The sequence below is a fragment of the Salmo salar genome, chromosome ssa03 (assembly GCF_905237065.1).
Source record: "Salmo salar chromosome ssa03, Ssal_v3.1, whole genome shotgun sequence".
In the NCBI taxonomy this organism is placed as follows: Eukaryota; Metazoa; Chordata; class Actinopteri; order Salmoniformes; family Salmonidae; genus Salmo; species Salmo salar.
Genome location: NC_059444.1, coordinates 65050459 through 65068872, shown reverse-complemented (window position 1 = coordinate 65068872; position 18414 = coordinate 65050459). Strand labels below are relative to the sequence as shown.

Below are 18414 nucleotides of genomic sequence, written 5' to 3'. Positions count from 1 at the left end.
GTTGAAAAACAAGTTTTAATGACTCCAACCAATGTGTATGTAAACTTCCGACTTCAACTGTATTTATATTCCTCCTACACATTCCAATTCCTGTATCTCCAATACTCTGTATGCCATCCCCTCTTTAACGAATGTAGCACAACCCCCACCGTCCCCTCCACTCTGTCACACCTAAGCGAACTGAATCACGGAATCACCAGCCCCCTCTCCTAAACCAACGATTTAATTAAAACCTAATGTAAATTGCCGACGAAGAACTACAACTCCCATTAGAGCAGCCACAGTTTGCAAAATGACATGACCCAGTTAGGTCATCGGGCTAGCCTCTGTTCGGTCGTCGTTATGTGACTGTACACTTTGCTTTAGCGTTGGTTAGAATAAGCTACATGTTTAGACGTTGCTCTAAATTGGCAATCTTTACCTAGATATATCTGTATTAGATTACACATATACGTGGGATATATACCTGCACCGTAGCAACTGCGCACTATTTCCCACACTACAGGTTAGTATACCGGTACACTATAGCCATTTATAATGGGTGTAGCTATAGGCTGCTGTAGCTGTATTAACCGGCACATGGGGCATTTCAGATAGCAGCACCAAGCAACCTTTTTTTACAGTCATTGCAAGCAACGCAGCTGGCAACTTCTTCAACTTTGTGTTGCAGCCTTTTAGGCTGACCTGAACTTGCATAACTTTCACTATTACATTATAATTAAGCAATAAGGCCAGAGGGGGTGTGGTATATGGCTGTTCTTAAACACGACCCAACGCGGAGTGCCTGGACACGTCCCATAGCAGTGGTACATTGGCAATTTACCACAACCCGAGGTGCCTTATTGTTATTACAAACTGGTTACCAACGTAATTACAGCAGTTAAGACAAATGTTTTGTCATACCCCTGGTATACATCTGATATATCACGTCTGTGAGCCAATCAGCATTCAGGGCTCGAACCACTTAGTTTGTAATTAAGCAATAACGCACGAGGGGGTGTGGTATATGGCCAATATACCAAGGCTAAGGGGTTGCGTCGTGCTTGCATAGAGGCCTTAGCCGTGGTATATTGGTCATATACCACAAACCCCCGAGGTGCCTTATGGGTATTATAAACAGGTTACCAACGTAATTAGAGCAGTAAAAATAAATGTTTTGTCATACCCATGGTATATGGCTGATATACCACGGCTGTCAGCCAATCAGCGTTCAGGACTTGAACCACCCAGTATATAATATGATGTAATGTATCATCATGGGTAGCTGGTGTGTAGGCTATGTATTTAAAGATGTATGTATTTAAAGATGTATATTATAAATGTATTTCGATTTGTAAAGAGGTGCAGACCCGTTGTCATTAAATCATTTGCATTTGTAAAGCCCAGCAAAAATACTTAAATGATTGAAATACATTTAGGGGCCTGAGGGAAGGCTTTGTTACTGAAATCCACCTAGCCATCCATATAATGAACCTTACCCTTTAGAGTGAAATGAAGTAATCAGCAGGCTACTGACATCTGAATCAAGTGGGGCAAGCAGCGACACAGACCCGTTGTACCAATCGGAAAGGCTGTACAGCATAGATGGGTTAGCTGACAACGTCACGAAAACGATGGGCGCCCTTCCATGTGACGTGTTGTTGTGATTCTGGATGGCCAGATTGCTAGCAAAACTGACAAGAAACTGCCATGTGGGGAATCCAAAGTGGCTCGTTTAATCTTGTTCTTGATAACATCTCTTGTTTTGAGGTGTTTTGACTGATTTCATGTCAATGCTAATATGGCTAAAATTCGCTAGCTAGCTAACCAACAACTGTAATGATGTATTTGAGAGACAACAACTGCAAATTGAGTTGTTTTCAACAAATATTGTAAACGAAATATAGTTTACATGTTGTCAACAATCTAAGCCAACCCGGTCAGTTTTGCCCCATAGTTGCGCACGTGTCGGTTTTGTTGCTAAACAGCCAACCCGTCTATGGAGCCAATGCGTTCCCAGGATAGACACATAGGATTAGCCTTCTAATCTTCTAACAAAGCACCTGCTTCACACACTGGCCGTGACCGCAAGGTTGACTGGTAACTAAGGTCCATGCATTCCAACTGCAAAGGACTCTGGGAGAGTTGCAGAGAACCCAGTTTCAATCAGGAGCAACTGTAGCTGCTGTGAGGTATCCATGGGGACCAGGAGGGTGCTGGTGACAGGCTGTTCCTCTGGGATCGGGATGGCTGTGGCTGTACGACTGGCCAAGGAGAAGGGATTCAAAGGTCAGAGAGGCACTGAACCCTTCATTGTAAAACATGGTGGTTTTCATAAATGAAATTGACAGTTTGACACGCTCAACCCCATCAGTTGAGATGCAATGCAAGAGTTGTTAACTTGCAGTGTGTCTGTGTGAGGCAGTGGTTGCCACCATGAGGGACCTAGAGAAGCGGGAACCCCTGGAGAGAGTGGCTGGGGACACCCTGAACAGATCCCTGGAGATCAGACAGCTGGATGCCTGCTGTGAAGACTCCATCAGAGAGTGTGTGGACAGCCTGCAAGACCGACGGGTGGATGTACTCGGTGAATATTAGGCTTCCACGCATGCTCGCTCACACCCACCCACTCATTCATACTGACTCTACACACACACACACACACACTCACATGCAATAATCATATACGCTGCTGCTACTCTGTTTATCAAATGTCCTGATACCTTACCCCTAGTCACCTTACCCCTATACATATCTAACCCTACCACTCCAATATCCCTGCACATTGTAAATATGGTTTTGGCACTGACCCAGGAACTGACCCTGTATACAGCCTACTGACCCTGGAACTGACCCTGTATACAGCCTACTGACCCTGGAACTGACCCTGTATACAGCCTACTGACCCTGGAACTGACCCTGTATACAGCCTACTGACCCTGGAACTGACCCTGTATACAGCCTACTGACCCTGGAACTGACCCTGTATACAACCTACTGACCCTGGAACTGACCCTGTATACAGCCTACTGACCCTGGAACTGACCCTGTATACAGCCTACTGACCCTGGAACTGACCCTGTATACAGCCTACTGACCCTGGAACTGACCCTGTATACAGCCTACTGACCCTGGAACTGACCCTGTATACAGCCTACTGACCCTGGAACTGACCCTGTATACAGCCTACTGACCCTGGAACTGACCCTGTATACAGCCTACTGACCCTGGAACTGACCCTGTATACAGCCTACTGACCCTGGAACTGACCCTGTATACAGCCTACTGACCCTGGAACTGACCCTGTATACAGCCTACTGACCCTGGAACTGACCCTGTATACAGCCTACTGACCCTGGAACTGACCCTGTATACAGCCTACTGACCCTGGAACTGACCCTGTATACAGCCTACTGACCCTGGAACTGACCCTGTATACAGCCTACTGACCCTGGAACTGACCCTGTATACAGCCTACTGACCCTGGAACTGACCCTGTATACAGCCTACTGACCCTGGAACTGACCCTGTATACAGCCTACTGACCCTGGAACTGACCCTGTATACAGCCTACTGACCCTGGAACTGACCCTGTATACAGCCTACTGACCCTGGAACTGACCCTGTATACAGCCTACTGACCCTGGAACTGACCCTGTATACAGCCTACTGACCCTGGAACTGACCCTGTATACAGCCTACTGACCCTGGAACTGACCCTGTATACAGCCTACTGACCCTGGAACTGACCCTGTATACAGCCTACTGACCCTGGAACTGACCCTGTATACAGCCTACTGACCCTGGAACTGACCCTGTATACAGCCTACTGACCCTGGAACTGACCCTGTATACAGCCTACTGACCCTGGAACTGACCCTGTATACAGCCTACTGACCCTGGAACTGACCCTGTATACAGCCTACTGACCCTGGAACTGACCCTGTATACAGCCTACTGACCCTGGAACTGACCCTGTATACAGCCTACTGACCCTGGAACTGACCCTGTATACAGCCTACTGACCCTGGAACTGACCCTGTATACAGCCTACTGACCCTGGAACTGACCCTGTATACAGCCTACTGACCCTGGAACTGACCCTGTATACAGCCTACTGACCCTGGAACTGACCCTGTATACAGCCTACTGACCCTGGAACTGACCCTGTATACAGCCTACTGACCCTGGAACTGACCCTGTATACAGCCTACTGACCCTGGAACTGACCCTGTATACAGCCTACTGACCCTGGAACTGACCCTGTATACAGCCTACTGACCCTGGAACTGACCCTGTATACAGCCTACTGACCCTGGAACTGACCCTGTATACAGCCTACTGACCCTGGAACTGACCCTGTATACAGCCTACTGACCCTGGAACTGACCCTGTATACAGCCTACTGACCCTGGAACTGACCCTGTATACAGCCTACTGACCCTGGAACTGACCCTGTATACAGCCTACTGACCCTGGAACTGACCCTGTATACAGCCTACTGACCCTGGAACTGACCCTGTATACAGCCTACTGACCCTGGAACTGACCCTGTATACAGCCTACTGACCCTGGAACTGACCCTGTATACAGCCTACTGACCCTGGAACTGACCCTGTATACAGCCTACTGACCCTGGAACTGACCCTGTATATAGCTACTGACCCTGGAACTGACCCTGTATACAGCCTACTGACCCTGGAACTGACCCTGTATACAGCCTACTGACCCTGGAACTGACCCTGTATACAGCCTACTGACCCTGGAACTGACCCTGTATACAGCCTACTTACTTTCTTGTGTTCTTCTTATTTCTATTTCTTGTACATTTTTGTTGTACTTGACTTTTTTTTAATGTTATAGTACTTCTGATATTGATTACTGCATTGTTGGCATTTCACGGTACTAGTGCACGTGACAATAAAAAGCACACTCCAATATAAACTGACTTGTACTGTACACAGTACACCATGAGTGATAACACGTTGTCATCCATAATGAGGGAACAGGGTGTGACATGGCGTTATCTGTCACCCTCAGTGAGTAACGCAGGTGTAGGCATGATTGGGCCGTTGGAGTGCCATAGTGTGTCTGACATGCAGGGGCTCTTCGACACCAACTTCTTTGGCTTGGTGCGGCTGGTGAAGGAGGTCCTGCCAGATATGAAGCGACGTCGAAGCGGACATATTGTGGTGATGAGCAGCATCATGGGCATTCAGGGTGAGTAGTCAGTACATACATGCAGCTTCAGAAATAAATAAGGTGTTTACTTCCTAAACGTATCCCTATAGAATCTTACATTAAAATGAATGAATGGATTGTATTTGTATTGGTAGGGCTACTCTTCAATGATGTCTACTCTGCTTCAAAGTTTGCTGTGGAGGGGTTCTGTGAGAGTCTAGCAGTACAAGCCATGAAGTTCAGTGTGAAGTGAGTCTACATTAAAGGAGATCCATCCGCATCCCTTCACATGAGTCATGCAGCAGTAGCTAAACCAACACTCTGCAGTAATATGACTTTGCCCTAATGCCACGACAGTGAACCCGCAAGTTATGTTTTGATGTAGATGATTAGCCTGAGACAGGGAATAGCTGATCGCACATGCATGTGCAAGCAGGAGGATTCCCTCAGTTAAAACAGCGGTCCTTTATCTCTCCCTGCTCTGTCCATCTGTCCTTCTCCCTGCTCTGTCCATCTGTTCCTCTCCCTGCTCTGTCCATCTGTTCCTCTCCCTGCTCTGTCCATGTGTCCTTCTCCCTGCTCTGTCCATCTGTTCCTCTCCCTGCTCTGTCCATCTGTCCTTCTCCCTGCTCTGTCCATCTGTCCCTCTCCCTGCTCTGTCCTTCTCCCTGCTCTGTCCATCTGTCCCTCTCCCTGCTCTGTCCATCTGTCCCTCTCCCTGCTCTGTCCATCTGTCCTTCTCCCTGCTCTGTCCATCTGTCCCTCTCCCTGCTCTGTCCATCTGTCCCTCTCCCTGCTCTGTCCATCTGTCCCTCTCCCTGCTCTGTCCTTCTCCCTGCTCTGTCCATCTGTCCCTCTCCCTGCTCTGTCCTTCTCCCTGCTCTGTCCATCTGTCCCTCTCCCTGCTCTGTCCATCTGTCCTTCTCCCTGCTCTGTCCATCTGTCCTTCTCCCTGCTCTGTCCATCTGTCCTTCTCCCTGCTCTGTCCATCTGTTCCTCTCCCTGCTCTGTCCATCTGTCCCTCTCCCTGCTCTGTCCATCTGTCCCTCTCCCTGCTCTGTCCATCTGTCCCTCTCCCTGCTCTGTCCATCTGTCCTTCTCCCTGCTCTGTCCATCTGTCCTTCTCCCTGCTCTGTCCATCTGTCCTTCTCCCTGCTCTGTCCATCTGTCCCTCTCCCTGCTCTGTCCATCTGTCCCTCTCCCTGCTCTGTCCATCTGTCCTTCTCCCTGCTCTGTCCATCTGTCCCTCTCCCTGCTCTGTCCATCTGTCCCTCTCCCTGCTCTGTACATCTGTCCTTCTCCCTGCTCTGTCATCTGTCCTTCTCCCTGTTCTGTCCATCTGTCCCTCTCCCTGCTCTGTCCATCTGTCCCTCTCCCTGTTCTGTCCATCTGTCCTTCTCCCTGCTCTGTCCATCTGTCCCTCTCCCTGCTCTGTCCATCTGTCCTTCCACTCTGAGGATGACTCTAGTGGAGCCTGGTCCGGTGGGGACAGAGTTTGAAAGGAAGGTGTACGAGGACGCTGAGAAGATGGACCTTGCGGGGGCAGACGAGGAGACTGCTAGGATCTTCCGTGAGATCTACCTGCCCTACTCTAGGATGGTGTTCAACTCTCTCGCACAGACACCCGAGGAAATAGCAGAGGTAACACTCTGTTATGTCACTATCTTATATTTTGTGACTACTATCCTAGTATTATTTGGTATGCAGTGTCAACATGTCATCCTTTGGTGGCGAAATGGGAAACAGAATATACTAATCGCTCTACTCTACACTCTTGCAGCAAACACTTCAACTGATCACAGCGAAGGAGCCTCCGTTTCGCCACCAGACCAACCGGGTGTACATGCCCATGACTGCCCTGAAGCACGCAGACCCTACGGGTCGTCTACCCCTGGACACCTTTTATAAGCTGCTATTCAAGCACGACAGTCTATTCACTGCCAGTCTGGGGCTGCTGCGCATGTTGCAGAAGAGGACGGGGAAGAGCTCCAATTGAGCAGAAGGTTGGAGAGACAGAGTGAATAACCTGCTGAGGAGAGATAGGAGGATAGAGAGAGCAGAAGGTTGGAGAGACAGAGTGAATAACCTGGTGAGGAGAGATAGGAGGATAGAGAGAGCAGAAGGTTGGAGAGACAGAGTGAATAACCTGGTGAGGAGAGATAGGAGGATAGAGAGAGCAGAAGGTTGGAGAGACAGAGTGAATAACCTGGTGAGGAGAGATAGGAGGATAGAGAGAGCAGAAGGTTGGAGAGACAGAGTGAATAACCTGGTGAGGAGAGATAGGAGGATAGAGAGAGCAGAAGGTTGGAGAGACAGAGTGAATAACCTGGTGAGGAGAGATAGGAGGATAGAGAGAGCAGAAGGTTGGAGAGACAGAGTGAATAACCTGGTGAGGAGAGATAGGAGGATAGAGAGAGCAGAAGGTTGGAGAGACAGAGTGAATAACCTGGTGAGGAGAGATAGGAGGATAGAGAGAGCAGAAGGTTGGAGAGACAGAGTGAATAACCTAGTGAGGAGAGATAGGAGGATAGAGAGAGCAGAAGGTTGGAGAGACAGAGTGAATAACCTAGTGAGGAGAGATAGGAGGATAGAGAGAGCAGAAGGCGTGAGTCATTGAGTGACTCTCCAGTCTGCAGTGGACAAGCCCCCTTCTCTTCTCTGCTAGTCATGTTGGTGTATAGACACAACAAAAGAGTACTGTTGAGACCTTCCTGATAGATCCTTAGTAAAAGACCCACGCCTCAGACCAGAACCCTTCCTTATGAACATTCATAACCACTCCTTAAACTATCAATGACTGTGCTCAACAAAGATGAGACTTTAACAAGTTAAGGACTGATGTTTGTGGGCCTCTAATCAAACCCAGTAACCTAGCCATACGGACTAAGGGCTCAGTGTGTCTCAGACCAATCTGGACTCCTTCTGTTCCTTCAGCTTTTAGAGGATATTAGTGTGTTACTACTGTATTTTAACAGTGTATTGAAGGTTTATGGTAAGACTGGCAACACTTCAATAAAACCAGGCAAAACATTTTAATTGTTTTTTATTAGCTTTAAAATGTTTAAACTTCAGTGGCTTTCAAAATATTTTAATAATTTGAAAGGTAATATTTGAATGCAAAGTGTGAGTTCTGCACTTATTACACAGGCCTTATCTTCATTTCAATGGCTTTTAAAGAGTATTTATAACCTTTCCAATACACCTAGTTGCTACCAATACCATAGATTGAGTCGCCCCACAGATATACCCCGTTGGGATTGACACTGGCATTCTCCATACCACCATCCTCCTAGATAGGATTTAGCACAGTTTGAAACGTGAGTGTCCTGGTCTTTGTCGAAGGTGGAGAACCCATTGTGTTCATCCATAGATGTTCCTGAAATGCAGAAGGGATTGTTCCACATGTCCATTTACAGTATAACTTTCTTCATACTGTACCGACCAAGTAGTCATTTCAGATTTGTAATACTGTTATTTCACGGGAAAGGAGGAGAAATTGAAATGTTCTTTAGACTCACCGGCACCTCCATCTTTGAAGCAACTTAAATGCAGCTTGTATCCTTCATGCTCAGAGTCGACAGAGGAGGAGTACTGGATGTGGACTTTAGCCCCTTCAAAGTCCTCCAGGTCCACTCTCAACTCATACTTCTTCCTGAGTGAGGGGATGGATGTTTTCTAGGCCTGAGGGAGAGCACAAGGTGCTGGTGGAGAACATAACACGAGGTGAGTACTAAAGATAGTAATAATACACATGAACAGAGATTTAATGCATTTCGTATCTCAGCATAGACATTTCAAATGTGTCCAGTGCGTCATGCTCTTACCTAACCAGTACTCTCCAGATGCCTGCCCAAACCCACTCCTGTATTGGTCCCATCTTTTCTCTTCTGGATCACCTGGAATAGAGGGGCAATTTGAGATTTTCCACAGAAATATGAGATGTTCCACACAAGGGGAATTTTTATCCATATCCGGGTTGATAACATTCTCTACTTCAAATGCTAATTGTGCAAACAACAACATGGATTGAGCCCTGAGGTAGTGGTCGTGAAACAAACTTTGATGAAGCTCAAAAGACTATAAACAAAAGGTCTAGTCACTGTACACACTGTCCACCCCCCAGGTTGGTCCTCACAGCCCATGTCACAGTAGACCTGGATGGGGGAGGTTGTTCCTGCAGGGTAGATGGTGTACACTCCACTGTGTCCAAAGCTCCTTCTATACACATCAACACAATCCACTGGCATGATATCATATGGTAGAGTATTGACTGCCACTGGGAGTAGTAGAATGAGCACATCCAAAGCCTGCAATAAATGTCAACTTTAACTTAAAGACATTATTATAGAATAGTAATCCCCACCCCCTATTCAAGGTAACCAATCTCACCTTCATTATTTCTCTGATAGGATAGAATTACCTTAGGGAAGTTGTCCAAAGTTGTGATCCTTCCTTGCTCCGAGACTAACGTTGAAATGGAGGAAAATCATGAATAGCAAGGTCTTTGGAAGTTCAGTTTTATACCATTTAAAGAACATGCCTGTCCCTCCTTGTAGACTCATTTACTTTTGTGTAATTGTGACAGAGTGGAAATCCACTACAAATGTGACAGTGGAAATTCCACCCGACATGGGCACGAACTCACAACTCTCAGCGCCGTAACAACGTACTCAAGAAGTACTGTCAATACCACAGACCCAGAAATGCTAAGGCTTTTCTAAACCCAGGGAGACAGTACCTCTAGGTGTCAGGAAGGCTGTAACGATGCCTTTAACCATCCACTAAAACAGCAATCAACATCATATTCTACATTTGAAACTATTTGCTTTATTCACATGCAATACATAATAATTAGTACATTATTATAAGCCAAATATAAATGTGTGAAAATATGATGAATGCAAAAAGATACACAGAAATGTAGTTCCCTACAGTTTTTATTAGAAGTGACTTATTTTACAACTTTTGTCTGTAGAAAGAAACACTGTGGAACGTTTTTTTTATGTACAATGATTTTTAAACTACTTTTAAACAAGTATAGGAATTAATAATAATGATAGAAAATATCTATGACTTCTAATAATACAAGACCAATAAAATATCAGTCACATCCTCCTCAATTTTCACAATAATCCTAAAAGGAAGTACATTTTCTTTTTGTCCTTTTTAGTACATAATCATTTTTAGAAACACAAGATGCATCATAAACAAGTAGATCTACCCAGGACAAACATTATTTACAGACAGAAGTTGGGATATCTGAAATGTACAGACAGAGCATAGTAATGTCGCCAGGAAAGGAAATCAAAGGACAACAAATAAACACTTCACTAAATGAACCCTGAACTGGAATCTGAACCTAGTATCAGTCCAACCCAGAAACCTCCCAGGTCTGACTGTACTGTAGTAGCTGGTTATAGTGAACAGGCTTGGACCAGTGAAGGAAACATAGTAATGAAATCGAACAGGGGAGGATCTGATTGGCTCTCCCAGTAGTAAGTATCCTGTCCAGGGAGCAGCAGTGGTCTGGTTGTGAGGGCTAGTTGGATCTCTGGGGAGTGACCTCCATAGTAAAGGGCTACAGTAGGGGGGTGCAGCACTACATAGTAGTGTTCTCTCCTTCCACGTCTTCTAACAAGTCCTATGTAAATGTCCTCTCTGTGGCTAGTGGGGTGCAAGCTGCTAACGACGCAGGGGAACGCTCCTCTTCATGCTGTAGAACAGCACCTCCCTGAGGAGAGACAGAGCACTGACAATCCCAACCCACCAGCCACGCCCTCACACTGGCCGACTGACTGACGACTGACTGACCACGACTGGAGCGCACCAGAGTTGGAATCAGTCCACAGACTGATCCGTAACTGAACCGCAGGAGAACATACCAACACCTCAATTACCAATGGAACCGCAAGAGAATGTGCTTCTATTGGCCAACACGACAGCTAGCCTGAGTCCCAGATCTAGGTGTGCGGTCTTGCACGCACAACAATGACAGCAACGGAGTCGGAAAGAGAGCCCAAATAGATGTGGGACTCAGGCTACACAAAAACAGGACCAGGGGTCAAAGAATAGAATAGAAGCAATCAAAAACATGCTATCACACTGCCAGGCAACATGCAGGAATGTTTGCAGGTTAGTGGTAAAAGAATAGCAGCTGATAAACATAGCTTAGTACACCGAGGAGATGTTCCAAAAGGTAACCATGGTGTCAACACATATACAGTATATAAAAAAACACACATAACTGAGTAAAAACCAAAACTAAAGGGCAGTGACAGGCTGATTTAGAATGAGCATAATAATGCCTTCATCTGAATGAATGATCAGAATGAGTGAAAACAAGCTGCATGACTGAAGTAGTGATGGCAGACTGGGAGGCAAACCCTTTATACCAGGACCAATGAGACTAATGACTAGGATGACTGGAGCCATGCCTGGGGCTGACACGCAGACGGCCCTGGGGGAGAACGTGGCTTAAGTCAATGGGAAGTTGAAACTTTAACACATCACTGTTTTTGTTGAGTTGTCTGTCTGACTGAACACTGGCCAATGAACGTACTGTAATGAATGTTTAAATGCCTTCCCGGCTCTGTGTGTGGATAAGCAGAGTACCTCATTGCCGTGTCAGAACCCCACCTCACCATCACCCTCCCTCCCAACGCTCTGTCCCGTCAAGTGCTTCAGAGACGCCCATCATTCTACATTCTTACACATAATACTTCTACGGAATGTAATCAGTTCTTTTTTCCCTAGTTCATCAAATCAGAACATAATATCACTAATGACAGCCAACTTAAAAGAGTACATATTTGTTCCCAAGCCAATCTTATCGTTTTACCTGTTGGCCTAAATAAATAACATCAGTCAAGAGAGGCGAGACCTCTTCCTCTTCCTGTCTGAAGCCCATGTTGATCTGCCTACAGAGTGTTAGACACTGGTGGTGGTGGTGGTGGGTGGAGAGTGACTGAATCACTAGTCGTCTTCCTTGTAACACCACTGGTCTCAGGTGAGCCCAGGACGTGTTCCATGTAACAGGTGAGTGTGAAACACTGTGTGAGAGGACAGGACAGAAAGAGGCTGAGAAAACACCTGAAAAGGCAGCTCTGAGAAACACAAAAAAACAATAAATAAAAATAAAGGAATTCCCTTCAACATTGTTGCTTTTTTCTTTCTTTTATCTACTTTTTTAAAAGTTTGTTAGTTTTTCAGGAGAGCATCCCTAAGTCTTTGAAATGAAAGACTTCATTTCTTCATATACTTTTTATAATAATAAAAAAACAAGTCCATCTGTGACAGAATAAGTCTTACTTCATTAAATTGTCTGTTCTTTTATATCCAGACAACACACATTTCCCTTTACTCTTTCTCTGCAAACAACACTAGCAGACGGTCCTCGTGATAAAACACAGTCAATCCAAATCCAATGGAAAACCTGGATCCAGGCTGACGCATAAACTCCAGACACACAGGCCTTTACAGCCAGTCGTCTCCTCTCTCCTCTCCCCCAGGCAGGTCTCTGTTAACCAGGTGTTAACCAGGTGTTAACCAGGTGCCTTGGGGGTTCATGCAAACACCTGCATCTTGCCGTTGGACTCCTGGACATGGGAAATCTGGGTTTGGGCAGGACCGGCCACTGCCGGGCTGGGGGTGGAGTCTGACCAATCAGACACACAGTGGGGGGAGGGGCTGGACCAGGGCTCGGGCGACTCTGGGGAGGGGGTCAGGTAGGGATGCTCGCTGGACAGGCGGAGGTAATGCTTGGGGGTGGCATCCAGGGCGGAGTAGCTGTGCTGGGAGGGCGGGGTGGGGTAGTCCTCCAAGCCTGCAGTGCTGCCACTGGCCTGGGGAGGAGGGGCCTGGGAGGCCTGTGGAGAGGTGGGCTGAGGGGCTGGCTGGGGCTGAGGAGGCTGCTGCTGCTGCTGGAAGAAGGCTGGAGGGGGCTGTGTCGTCTGGGGTGTGGGTGGGGAGGAGGTGCCCATGCGGAGGCTCTGCTGGCTGGCCATGGAGTGGTTGTGAAGCTGCTGCTGCTGCTCTGCGATGGAGGGCAGCTTGACGGGGCTGTGGGAGATGGGCGTGCTGGCGATGACAGGCGTGGGCTGCAGCATGGCCTGCTGGGCGCTGCGGTACAGGTGCTGCTGGTGCTGCTGGTGCTGCTGCATCATGAGGCTGTTCTGCTGCATGGGGCTCTGAGGGTGCATGCCCGCCTGGCTGCTGTGGACCAGGTTCACCACCTGTCCCCCGCACTGGGAGGAGGAGGGCATGCGGCTGTGCCAGTCGAAGGGCACGCTGACAGGGCTCACCAGGCCCATGTTGAGCCCCAGCTGGCCGGCGTTGAGCACGTAGCCGTGGGGGCCCTGGTTGACCTGGCTGGCCATGGACACGCGGCCCTGCATGGACATGCCTCCATCTCCCAGGTCGTTGAGCTGGGCCAGAGACACAGCGAAGGGGCCAGAGCCGTCCATCATGCTGCTGTGCACCATGGGAGTGCTGGGCACCGACATGGAGGAGTGGAAGAGCCCCGAGGAGGGCATGGCGACCGGGGAGCAGGGGTTGGTGATGTAGCCGGCGTTGTTGGCCCCTCCGCGGGGGGAGTCCAGGGAGTCGACGGGGGACAGGGTGACAGAGCTCTCCAGCAGGGCGCTCTGCATGTCCAGGGTCAGCTTCTTGTTGCGGGCCTTAGCTGAATCCTTGAGGTTCTGGGCATGCTGCCCTCCCAGACCTGAACCCTTTGCCCCGGGGCGGCGACTCTTCTTCCCCTGGGGGGTGTTCTTCAGGCCGGGCATGAAGGCGCTGGGGGGGCACATGAGGGGGGACAGGGTGTGTCCCCCGGCCAGGTGGTGTGGGGCCCCACCGTGGCCCTGGGGGCTCCTCACTGTGTTGTACTCATCCAGCAGCTGAACGATGTCATGGTGCATTCTCTCCTGGGCGATGTCCCGAGGCAGACGGTCCATATGGTCGGTTATCTCCCTGTTGGCGAAGTGGGCCAGGAGGATCTTGACCGCCTCACAACTACCCTCACGCGCCGCCAGGAAGAGCGGCGTCTCCTCCTAATATACAGAGAGAGAGGGATAGTTAGACATGTTGGCTCCTCAATATCTCTCTATATATGACTGTATGACTGTGGGTAGCTGACAGTTGTAGATATAGGTGGAGAGCTGTGTGTACCTTGAGGTCCTGCATGTCTTTGTTGGCTCCGTTCTTCAGCAGGGCCATGGTGGCCTCCACGTTGTTGACAGCAGCTGCCCAGTGCAGAGCAGATTTACCTGGGATGGGAGGAACACACCCTGTTGTTACTCATCCTGCCTGTTACCACGAAACACAGCATCACCATTCAACTGCATCAACTCTCTCTTCAACACACACACTCACACACTAGTTTAGCCAATCACGTACCCAGTTCGTCGACAGCGTTGATGTCTGCGTGGCAGGTGATGAGTTCCTCCACCATGCCCTCTACGGCCAGGCGGGCAGCCAGGATCAGGGCGGTGGAGCCGTCGTACATACGAGAGTCCAGGTCTGTAGCCCGGGTTCGGATCAGAATCTAACCAGGTCAGACAGGGAGAAATAACAGGTCAGTCTGGCAGATGACCCAGCAGTCTACTCAGCAAGTGGGCAACCGTAAGAAGTAGCAAAGTCAAGTCCTACATGTGTAATACTGTATAGAAAGACAGAGGAATACATTGAGTAAATATGAAGATATAACTTAAACATTAAGCATCTGAAAAGTGTGTTTACCTGGAAGACCCCCTGGGCGTCGGCGGCCACGGCGGCGTGTAGCGGCGTGCGCCCTGTGTTGTCCTGCGCGTTGGCGTCGGCCCCGGCATCCAACAGCCGCTTGGCGGCGTCAGCGCGGGCGTAGCGGGCAGCCAGGTGAAGGGCGGTCTCTCCGGTGCGGTCCGTCTGGGCGGCCAATGTGGCGCCCTGGTAGATGAGGTCGGAGATGATGTTGGCGGAACACTCCTCTGACTCCTCCTCCTCGGGGAGCTCGGGCTCCAGACCGCCTCCGCAGAACGACGCCAGCATCAGAGGGGTGAAACCGTCTGGAGGGGAGAAGGACGGGAGAGGTGAAGGGTCAGTCAATGTGTCAATCAAAACACAACGGACGGGAACAGGTCAAAGAGATCAAACGTAGCAACTATCAATAAACACTGGGAATACGAATTAGGAGGAGCGGTTTTAAAGGATAAACTACAGCCTTAAGGATTCCAGTCCAGACACATACAACACTGCACATGACACAACAACGCTCCCATGTTCTTCCTTTCAATACTGACCAGGTCCTCGGACGTTGACGTCCATGCAGTCCTGGTCGAACTCTCCCTGGGGCGGGGTGAGGGCCATGGAGGGGGGCATGCGGATGTCTGCAGCCGCTAGGTGGTGCTGGGTCCACTGTCTACAGTCTACAGTGTCTTCACTTTCTGACAGGATGCTGGGCTCCTCCACCTTCAGTCTCTTGGCCTCGGGGCAGTCTGTGTCCATCCACGAGTCACTGTGGTCGCCAAGCAGAGACTCCTCCACCGTCTTGGGCATGTATCTGGAGAGAGACAGGTAACACACAGTCACAATACCATAGTGGAGCAGATACATTGATTTGGAATCACCATAGGAGTGCTGGAAGTGTACTGAGGAGACAACAGAGTGACTACTCACTTCATGCCCAGTGCGTCCTGGCCTAAGGGTTCCCTGCGGTTCTTGTTGCTGCTGGGTTCCTTCTTGGGGAAGAAGCCCTCGGGGAACCACAGGGTGCTGTGTTCTCTCTTCCTGCGGCCAATCAGCACACCCACCACCAGGATGACCAATAGGAACAGGGCTGCCACGCCCACCAGCATCAGCTTGCCCCACTCTGGCATGTCCAAAGGGTCTTGGATCTTCTCACCTACATGATATAACAAGGACTTTAGTATACAAGCTGTGGTTACAGTATTTGATGGAGAAATGACATATATATATAAATGTTTGTAACGTTATCTCCTGTTATGTTTAGATGCTGTATCCTGGTATAGTGTCAGAGGGTTTCTGCTCACCGCGGACTTCTTTGATTTGGAAGGGGAAGCGGAGCATCTCCACGGCTGACAAGGCTCCCAGGTAGTCTGCTGCGCTGTCTGCCGACGGGAAACAGTCGTCAGACCGCTGGGAACACAGACGGTTGTCTATCTCCAGGTACACTATGGACCCAATGACCTCCTGGTGGGGCTGCAGCTCTCGTTTGAGGCGCGCCTCTCGGCGGGTGTAGGGTCGGATCATGGGCTCTCCGTTGTGGTCCAGGCGGAAGCGCAGGGTGGTTCTCAGGATGGCGCTGAGCTTCTGCAGGAAGGCAGGGGCCGTATTCACGAGTTCGTCCGGGGGTAGCAGGACCACCAGGACCAGCACCCCGTCAGCCAGGTTCTCTGGAACCTTCCCTGCACAGTCCAGACCGTCCCAGCCACACTCCTCTGAGTTACAGCCCTGGTCACAGCGGCCGTCAGCGTAGTGGTCGATGCAGTACGCCTCGTAGATGGGACTGGTGGAGACCGAGAGAGTTACAGAGATCAGCTTAGAGGGTTTCATATAGAGGGTAAGGTGAAAGAATGAGAGAACAGAATGCTGGTGGTGGAGTACTTACTTGCAGATTTTGTCCTTGTTCTTGCAGTCAAAGTTGTCGTAGAGGCAGTCGGCGTTGTTGCACGACTCGTCACACTGGCTGTTGTTGAAGACACGCCAGCAGCGCAGGTCGGTGCAGCGCGCCCACGGGTTCACCGCCAGCGAGCAGTCGCCCCCGTCCCAGCTGCAGGGGAATGTGTTGCACTCCTTGTCGCAGACACCGTCGTTGGCCTTGCCGTGGCAGTCGGCCAGGGGGCAGGCGGGCGGCAGAAGGGTCTCTACCAGCCTGGTGCTGCCCTGCTCGCAGCGCTTGCCCGTCCAGCCTTGGGCACACTGGCAGAGGAAGAAGGGGAAGCTGGTCTCCTCGGTGCAGAGGCCTCCGTTGCGGCACGGCTGCGAGGAGCAGCCCTCGTTGCTTCGGTGCTGGCACTGGGGCCCGGCGTAGCCTGTCAGGCAGGTACAGCGGGCGCCCCGCGTGGTCAGAGCACAACTACCTCCATTATAGCAAGACAACTCCCGACATGACATGCTCCTCTCACAGTTGTTCCCAGCATAGCCCTGAGGAGGGAGAACAATCACATACAACGTCAGTGTGGGTAACAAACAGATGTGGTCCACTACAGGATGTTAGCGTTGTAATAAATCCAGGGCTCTTTGACATATGGTTCTAGGTTATGCTATGTGAGCAGGGAAGTTCAGGGAGATAGAGATGGTTGTAGTAATACCAGCTGTTTCCACAGGAGGACTAGACACTGGGTAAAGGTGTGCGACAGTGACATGTTGATACTTACCAGCTGACAGGTACAGGCGTATCCAAGGGCTGAGCTGCTGGAGACAGAACAGGCCCCTCCGTTCTGACAGGGCTGAGACTCACACACACTGAACCTGCTCTGGCACCGCCGACCTGCACACGATAACACACACACACACACACACACACACACACACACACACACACACACACACACACACACACACACACACACACACACACACACACACACACACACACACACACACACACACACACACGTTAGAGTGGCGCAAACAGATACAAACACACACATTTATTACACAACAATACGACTATATACACACGCGCACCCTCCTTACCTGTGAAGCTGGGCTTGCAGACACACTGGTAGTCGTTGGGGAGCTGGATGCAGTCCAGACTGTTGGCGGGGCTGCAGGGGTTGGAGTGACACTCGTTGATGTCCCCCTCACACCTCTCTCCAGTGAAGCCAGGGGGACAGTTGCAGCGGTAGCCCCCCACCCTGTCCACGCAGGTACCATTGTTCAGACACTTAGGAGGAGTCCCGCGCAGCCTCAGAGGAGGAGCACAGTCATCCTCGTTGATCTCACACAGAACACCTGTAGGAGGGATGGACAGCTATCAATATTGAGTATGTTTACATGCACATGTCATGAAATATCAAACTGATTAGGTCAGAAGGCAGAGTATGGCATTAGTCATGTAAACACCTTACTCTGCTTATCTTGATCAGCGTAAGGTTCTAATGGTAGTTAGCATACGCCGATTTCTGAGCAATCTTTTCTAATTATTAGGACATGTCAACAGCTTAATCTGACTTCCAGCAGTGTATTTGATCTGTACATGTACCAGGCAGCACCAGCAGTGTATTTGATCTGTACATGTACCAGGCAGCACCAGCA

At 49.6% G+C, this 18414-nt stretch overlaps 2 protein-coding genes and 1 pseudogene across 2 annotated transcripts in view; 1 reads left to right on the top strand and 2 right to left on the bottom strand.

Moving 5' to 3' along the window:
- Positions 1 to 316: 316 nt before the first annotated feature.
- On the top strand, positions 317 to 7290 carry LOC106601273 (retinol dehydrogenase 8). The gene is made up of 7 exons (XM_014193355.2): positions 317 to 505; positions 2112 to 2268; positions 2405 to 2566; positions 5020 to 5199; positions 5316 to 5409; positions 6618 to 6801; positions 6941 to 7290. The coding sequence occupies exons 2-7, from the start codon at positions 2178 to 2180 to the stop codon at positions 7154 to 7156; spliced, it is 927 nt and encodes a 308-aa protein (XP_014048830.1). The 5' UTR covers positions 317 to 505; positions 2112 to 2177; the 3' UTR covers positions 7157 to 7290.
- A 1072-nt stretch (positions 7291 to 8362) lies between these two features.
- On the bottom strand, positions 8363 to 9618 carry LOC106601181 (microfibril-associated glycoprotein 4-like; annotated as a pseudogene).
- A 461-nt stretch (positions 9619 to 10079) lies between these two features.
- The window catches only part of LOC106601274 (neurogenic locus notch homolog protein 2-like), a 47937-nt gene continuing 39602 nt past the window's right edge, over positions 10080 to 18414 (bottom strand). The window contains exons 18-27 of the mRNA XM_045715124.1: positions 17854 to 18111; positions 17532 to 17644; positions 16763 to 17298; positions 16185 to 16660; positions 15811 to 16036; positions 15435 to 15694; positions 14896 to 15200; positions 14554 to 14701; positions 14326 to 14423; positions 10080 to 14207 (exon numbers count right to left, since the gene is read on the bottom strand). Of these exons, the coding sequence (XP_045571080.1) occupies positions 12723 to 14207; positions 14326 to 14423; positions 14554 to 14701; positions 14896 to 15200; positions 15435 to 15694; positions 15811 to 16036; positions 16185 to 16660; positions 16763 to 17298; positions 17532 to 17644; positions 17854 to 18111 (3905 nt within the window). The 3' untranslated portion in view covers positions 10080 to 12722. The remainder of the gene's footprint in view (positions 14208 to 14325; positions 14424 to 14553; positions 14702 to 14895; positions 15201 to 15434; positions 15695 to 15810; positions 16037 to 16184; positions 16661 to 16762; positions 17299 to 17531; positions 17645 to 17853; positions 18112 to 18414) is intronic.

Excerpts from the sequence above, each read along its gene's own strand:
- LOC106601273 (XM_014193355.2), top strand. The coding sequence starts at position 2,178 with ATGGGGACCAGGAGGGTGCTGGTGACAGGCTGTTCCTCTGGGATCGGG. Across the intron at positions 2,269-2,404 it reads CAAGGAGAAGGGATTCAAAG|TGGTTGCCACCATGAGGGAC; the intron begins GTCAGAGAGGCA and ends TGTGTGAGGCAG. Across the intron at positions 2,567-5,019 it reads CCGACGGGTGGATGTACTCG|TGAGTAACGCAGGTGTAGGC; the intron begins GTGAATATTAGG and ends TGTCACCCTCAG.